At 59.8% G+C, this 5,914-nt stretch overlaps 1 protein-coding gene across 2 annotated transcripts; it reads right to left on the minus strand.

Moving 5' to 3' along the window:
• Positions 1-2,096: 2,096 nt before the first annotated feature.
• On the minus strand, positions 2,097-4,065 carry Hand1 (heart and neural crest derivatives expressed 1). 2 transcript variants are annotated; one of them, XM_010639676.1, is made up of 2 exons: positions 3,529-4,065; positions 2,097-2,201 (listed from the first exon to the last, which is right to left on the minus strand). In XM_010639676.1, exons 1-2 carry the CDS (start codon positions 4,060-4,062, stop codon positions 2,097-2,099), a joined length of 639 nt encoding a protein of 212 aa, XP_010637978.1. In that variant the 5' UTR covers positions 4,063-4,065. The 2 variants fall into 2 exon arrangements, with proteins under 2 accessions (XP_010637978.1, XP_033617389.1); XM_033761498.1 differs by having other exon boundaries at positions 2,097-2,188; positions 3,513-4,062.
• Positions 4,066-5,914: the final 1,849 nt, after the last annotated feature.

Genomic DNA, 5,914 nt, shown 5'->3' on the forward strand with positions numbered 1-5,914 from the left:
CGGCTTCTCCCGCAAGACCGGGCGCTGGGACGCGCGACTCAGGAAGGGGGGTCGGCACCCGGCGACCCCCGCACAGGGCAACTCAGCACTTAGATTCCGGGTATGAGGCCGGGACGAGACTCCATGGGGACTGAACTGGCGGATCTGCCCCCTCCGTGCCCAAGAGGGTTTGGGACCAGCTGGATGGGGTTTTCTAAAGAGGCCTGGTTATATCCCGGTAAGTACCTTCTCTCCTTTTCCTGGCCATAGGAAAAAAGGACGAGGGTGCGCATTCCTCCCATACCTAGGGTACTTCATCGTGCTAAAAATAGCGTGAGCTGCACCCTGTGTATGGCCGGAGCTTTGTGTCTGCACCGCACTGGAGTTCTGGGTTCAAATCTAGCCTTTCCTGCCCTGGGTCCTCAGTCAGCTTGCTCCTGGAGCTGCTTCCCCAAGCCTGCTCTCCTTTTACCAAAGGTTTCTCAGCTCCTGGAAGTTAAAACGCTAAAGAGCCCGGGGTTTTTCTTTCTCCTCCTCCCCAGGGGCCTTGGGGCCTGGGGCCCGGCGGAGGCCGGGGGAGGGGCGCGCCGGCCGGCTCATTAAGGCGAGGTGTTGCCCTAGTTAAAACCGCCGGCCTGTTTGATCTGGCGGCGGGTGGCGAGAGGGGAGAAAAGAAAAAAGTTAGGGGCTGCAGCGGAGGAGACTCTGCATCTCAGTTCTCCAGGGCGTCTGGGGTCCTGGCGCCCCGGGAGGGGAGCAGAGGGGGCAGGGCTCCGGATTCGGTGCAGCAGGGTCGGGAGCCTCATGGAAGGGGCGCGGCCCCCCACCCCGCAGTCCTCCCGGTCTGCGCTGTCCCCCAAGAGTCGCTCTTAGTTTTAGAGGAGTGGAGATATATAGATATATATATAGATAGATATATATAAATTTCTCTTTCTCTTATTGTATTTTAAAACAATTTCAAAGGACATTGCACGTGCGATCCAAGTGTGTGGTTGCGGCCACGGCGGAGGCTGCGTGGCGTCCTCGCTTGTCTGGGGCTCGGTCGCCAATGGGGCCCGGTCCTCCGGCCAGGCGTGGCTCACTGGTTCAGCTCCAGCGCCCAGACCTGCTGCGGCCAGCCGGTGCGGCCCTTAATCCTCTTCTCGCCAGGGGCCAGGGCAGAAGGAAAGCCTTCGTGCGGAGGCTGCCAGAGGACACACAAATCCGCGCCCCGCGCCCGGCCGCTCAGACTTCCGAAAGCCGCACAGGTGGGTGCGATCGGCCCCTTTCCGCTCTCCCGACTCGTTCTCGGGACGGACAGTTAGGTATTTCGCGACGGAAGAATAGCGGGACTTCGGCTTCACCTGGCAGCATCCGCGGGGCCCGAGGCCCAGGCCAAGACATCACACAGGCTCTCGGGGTACAGGAAAGTTTTATTAGTCAGGAGCACAGATACTGCCTGGCGAAGGGCGGGCTGGGTGGTCTTTACACGTCTGAGGTAGACAAGGGTGGGGCTGGGGACACACCTGCGCAACAGGCTTGGTAGGTAGTTTAAATGTACAAAAACTGCGACGACGGGGAAAGATTTATTTAGGAGGAAGGAAGGAGAGGGAGGGAGGGAGGAAGGAGAGGGAGAGAGGGAGGAACCCAGGTAGGGAGCGCAGCGACCGAAGTAAAACCCTGCGGCTTTAAAGGGAGCAACACAGCCCTCCGTCTGCCAGCCTTTGGTTCTCTTTCCCTGGTGGAAAACTATCTGTTCCTCTCACTGCATCTCAGTTCTCCAGGGCGTCTGGGGTCCTGGCGCCCCGGGAGGGGAGCAGAGGGGGCAGGGCTCCGGATTCGGTGCAGCAGGGTCGGGAGCCTCATGGAAGGGGCGCGGCCCCCCACCCCGCAGTCCTCCCGGTCTGCGCTGTCCCCCAAGAGTCGCTCTTAGTTTTAGAGGAGTGGAGATATATAGATATATATATAGATAGATATATATAAATTTCTCTTTCTCTTATTGTATTTTAAAACAATTTCAAAGGACATTGCACGTGCGATCCAAGTGTGTGGTTGCGGCCACGGCGGAGGCTGCGTGGCGTCCTCGCTTGTCTGGGGCTCGGTCGCCAATGGGGCCCGGTCCTCCGGCCAGGCGTGGCTCACTGGTTCAGCTCCAGCGCCCAGACCTGCTGCGGCCAGCCGGTGCGGCCCTTAATCCTCTTCTCGCCAGGGGCCAGGGCAGAAGGAAAGCCTTCGTGCGGAGGCTGCCAGAGGACACACAAACACACACACACAGGAACACATGCATGCACACGCGCACACGCACACACACACACACACACACACACACACACACGAAAAGAGGCGAGAGAGTACAGGTTTAGATCGGTCTGCTCCGGTCACCGGCTTGGGGCTGGGGAGGTGTGGGAATCAGTGACTTCTAGTCTTTAAATAAGTGACAGGTTTCTGTTTGTGAAATAGGCAAACAGGCTGATAAATTTGCCTTCACGTGCCAAGGTCCTGGGATGTGGGATTGGCAACAAGGATTTTCTCCATCTGGTGAAACCAGTGCGTGCAGGTTTGGTTTTTGGGCCTCTAAGAGGGACCGCAGGGAGCTGGAAGCTGGGATGGTAGAAATCAGCTGTTTCCCTGCTTTCAGACCTGTTCCCTCTACCTGCTGGAAACCTCAGCTGACTGAGCAAAAGAGGAAGGCATGGGCCTGGCCCGCACCTTTGCCCTCTTTCCCCGATCTGGGCTCTGGGCGCAGCAGCCCTGTGGTTGCCCTAGTCGGAGAGGGGTCTCGGGTCCACCCCCCAGTTACTTTCAAGGAGGCGCTCCCGAGCCCAGGGCAGTGGCTTGGAGACCCAAGGCCTACCCTTCTTTCTCCTCATCCTCAGGTGAGCTTGCTGCAGTTTATCATAGGTGCAGTGGGGCCACCAGCCCTGAAATCACAGCGCCCCAGGTCCTGCCGCCCAGAGCACTAGGTTACTTTCCCCACAACTGGAGAGGACCCCAAATGGCCCTGTAGGGACCCCAAAGCCGGAAGAAGCTCTCCCTTGTTCACACACAAAACCACTGGGTTGCCCACCAACTCAGCCTAATGCGGCACTGAAGACCCGGCTCCACGCCTTACTCCTCAGGTAGGGGTGCTTTGCTTTGTCCCACCCAGGGCCTCCATCTCCTACCTGTGCAGTAACGAAGTTAAACTATATTGCCTTCTCCCACAAAGGCCCTTTGAATGCAGAAATGGGCCCTGCACTCTTCGGTTTACATCCCAGCAAACCAAAGTAACAGACACCCGCTGCAAGCTTAATCTGGCTTCCGGGGATGACTCAGGACGCCTCCACCTCGGAAGAAAACTATGCACCTCCTCAGAATCCAAGGTGCTCCATGAGTTCTTAAAGAGAGCCCAAACTCTCTCCCAAAAGGTCTGAATCTGTTCTCTGGGCCTTACAAGCACCTCAAGTCAAGGCGAGTTCAGTCATGAACCCACCTCCCTCTGCACGCAGTCTCACTCTTTGGCCCTCTTTCCATCTCCCTGTACCCTTTCAAAGCTGCCCACACCCGGCTGTGGCTCACAGGCCGACTCACCAGCTCCCTTTTCCGCTTGCTCTCGCGGCCCCCATCTGCCTTCTTGAGTTCCGCCTTGAAGGCCTCGGGGTCACCAGCCTGCGCGTCCTTGGCCAGCACGTCCATCAGGTAGGCGATGTAGCTGGTGGCCAGGCGCAGGGTCTTGATCTTGGAGAGCTTGGTGTCCGCCGGCACGTTGGGGATGCACTCCCGCAGCTCGGCGAACGCGCTGTTGATGCTCTCCGTGCGTCTGCGCTCCTTCTTGGGTCCTGAGCCTTTCCGCCGGCCCAGGCGGCCGCCCAGCGCCTCCAGCCGCCCTGGGCTCTGGCCGGGCCTGGCATCGGAACCGTAGGCAGCGGCCACAGCGGCTGCGGGCGGAGGCCCTCCTGCAGGGAAGTCCGGGGCAGCGTCAGCTGGGCTCAGCAGCCAGCTCTGGAAGTAGGGCCGCTCCTGGTGGCAGCGGGAGGCCGGGCCAAAGAGGAAGGGCTCGTGGAGCATGGGGTGCGTGGGGTGTGGGTGATGGTGGTGGTGTGCGTAGCTGCCCACGAGGTTCATGTTGGAGAGGCTCCTGGCCTGCGCCACCAGCCCGATTAGTGCCGCCCCATGCGCTCCCGCAGACTACGGGGCCACCTGTGGGCTCCCGGCCGCGTGGTGCTGGGCGCCGGCTCTAGGGGAGTCCTGGGCGGGATGGAAGGTGGCACGGCGGCGGCCAGGACTCCGGCGTCCAAAGACCCGTTTAACCCTTCTGCAGATGCCCCTCCTGGATCTGGCTTATATAAGGCTGCGGCTTTGATGTCAAGCTCTCCCTGGAGCCAATGGCAGGGGGGCTAGAGGAGGAAAGGTGGGTGGCTGGCGGGGTTCTACTAGATCGGAGCGCGGACTCCAGGCCGCCAGCCGGACAGGGAGAGGCCCCGCCTCCAACCCTCCCGATCCCCGGCTGCCTGGGAGGCGGGGGCTATTTACTAGAGACACAGGCTGCTACTGCGCGACTGTTACTGCCGCCCCTAATCTAGAATCGGCAGGAGAACGGAGAGCTTTCACCTAAAGTCCACCTCTTGATTTTACAGATAGGGAAACTGAGACCCAGAAGGGAGGGAAGATGGCCCTTGTTTCCAGACTCACAGAATCCAGAATAAGGGTTCCAACCCTATGTGGGAGCCCACAGTGAGAGGCTGAGAGGTAGGACAGGCCAAAGGGTGCCTCCCAGCACCTCCTGCCCCACCCTTTCATCAACGTCCCTTCTGGCTGGACTGGGGGCTGCGCGTGTACCCCGTGGTTACCTGCCAGCTCGTTCTCAAAACTCTTGTCAGTCTGCTTCTGACCAGCAGAGCAGCTCACCACTAGGTGGGAGAGGGGGCATCGGTGGACCCCAAGCCCCAGGGCGCTTACCGGTTTGTTCCGGGCTGCAGGGCCCAAGATCTCTTTTCACTTCTCAGGCGCCTGACCCAGTGGAAAGACCGAAGGCCTGGCTCATGCAAAAGCAATCTGCACTCCTTCTACCTTGGCCCTCTGGCGTCTAGCCGCGGGGATCTGCTGTGTCCCAGGCAGGACTCACAGGGAGAGCCGGGAGCAGGGCCGCGCCTGGGCCTCTCCACCCAGAGCACAGGCCCGAGGACCTTCACTTTTGTAAAAACATGGCTGCAGAAGCTCAAACCTTGGGGACACAGCCTGCACAGCACTGGGCAGTTTCCAGCCGGCGAAGCACCGTGAGCCCTGAGACCCACCATCAGCAAGGCCGGGGCTGCTGGCCCTCCACTGCTTCCCTGGGCTCGGTGCGGCCGGGAGTCCCACGGTAGCCGCAATTGTACCTGGGACTGGTTAAGGTTCCTTCCTAGCAGATGTCTACATACCTGGGAAGTGGAGCTCAGCCTTTCCCAGCCACACCTCTCCCCTAGGTGGGGTAGAGGAAAAGTTCCTCTCTCACACACAAGGTTGAGGTGAAGGTGAACGAGTGGGGTTTTTTAGAGCATACCCCATTATTTACCCACTCAAACTTTGTTTATCCATGAGGACGATACGCTCGCAGTTACCGCTCCAAAAGCAGAGAGAGAGAGAGAGAGAGAGAGAGAGAGCCCTGCTCTCTCTGTGTGCACACGGGAAAAGGGGAAAATTAAGATCCAGGCGGGAAGAACAGCTTCCTGGGGCCCAGCCGTGGCAATGCGTGTGCAACAGAGGCGCACTCTTTGGGGACAGAGATAATTTGCAAAGCCCCAGGACTGAGAAGTTTGAGACAGTCGTCATCGCAGTGGGTGTGAGCCTGCGTCTCTGAGGACGCACACAGTCTGGGGCGTGGCTGGAAGGGAGGAGGCCTGCAGAAGGGAAAGGGTCTGAGCCGGCTGTTTGCACCTGTGGGAGCTGGCTGGGGCCGGGGACCCTAGCGGTGGTGGAGGTGGCAGGAGTGGCCGAG

This window comes from Fukomys damarensis, unplaced genomic scaffold (genome assembly GCF_012274545.1).
Source record: "Fukomys damarensis isolate Sample0158 unplaced genomic scaffold, DMR_v1.0_HiC HiC_scaffold_9, whole genome shotgun sequence".
Taxonomy (NCBI): domain Eukaryota; kingdom Metazoa; phylum Chordata; class Mammalia; order Rodentia; family Bathyergidae; genus Fukomys; species Fukomys damarensis.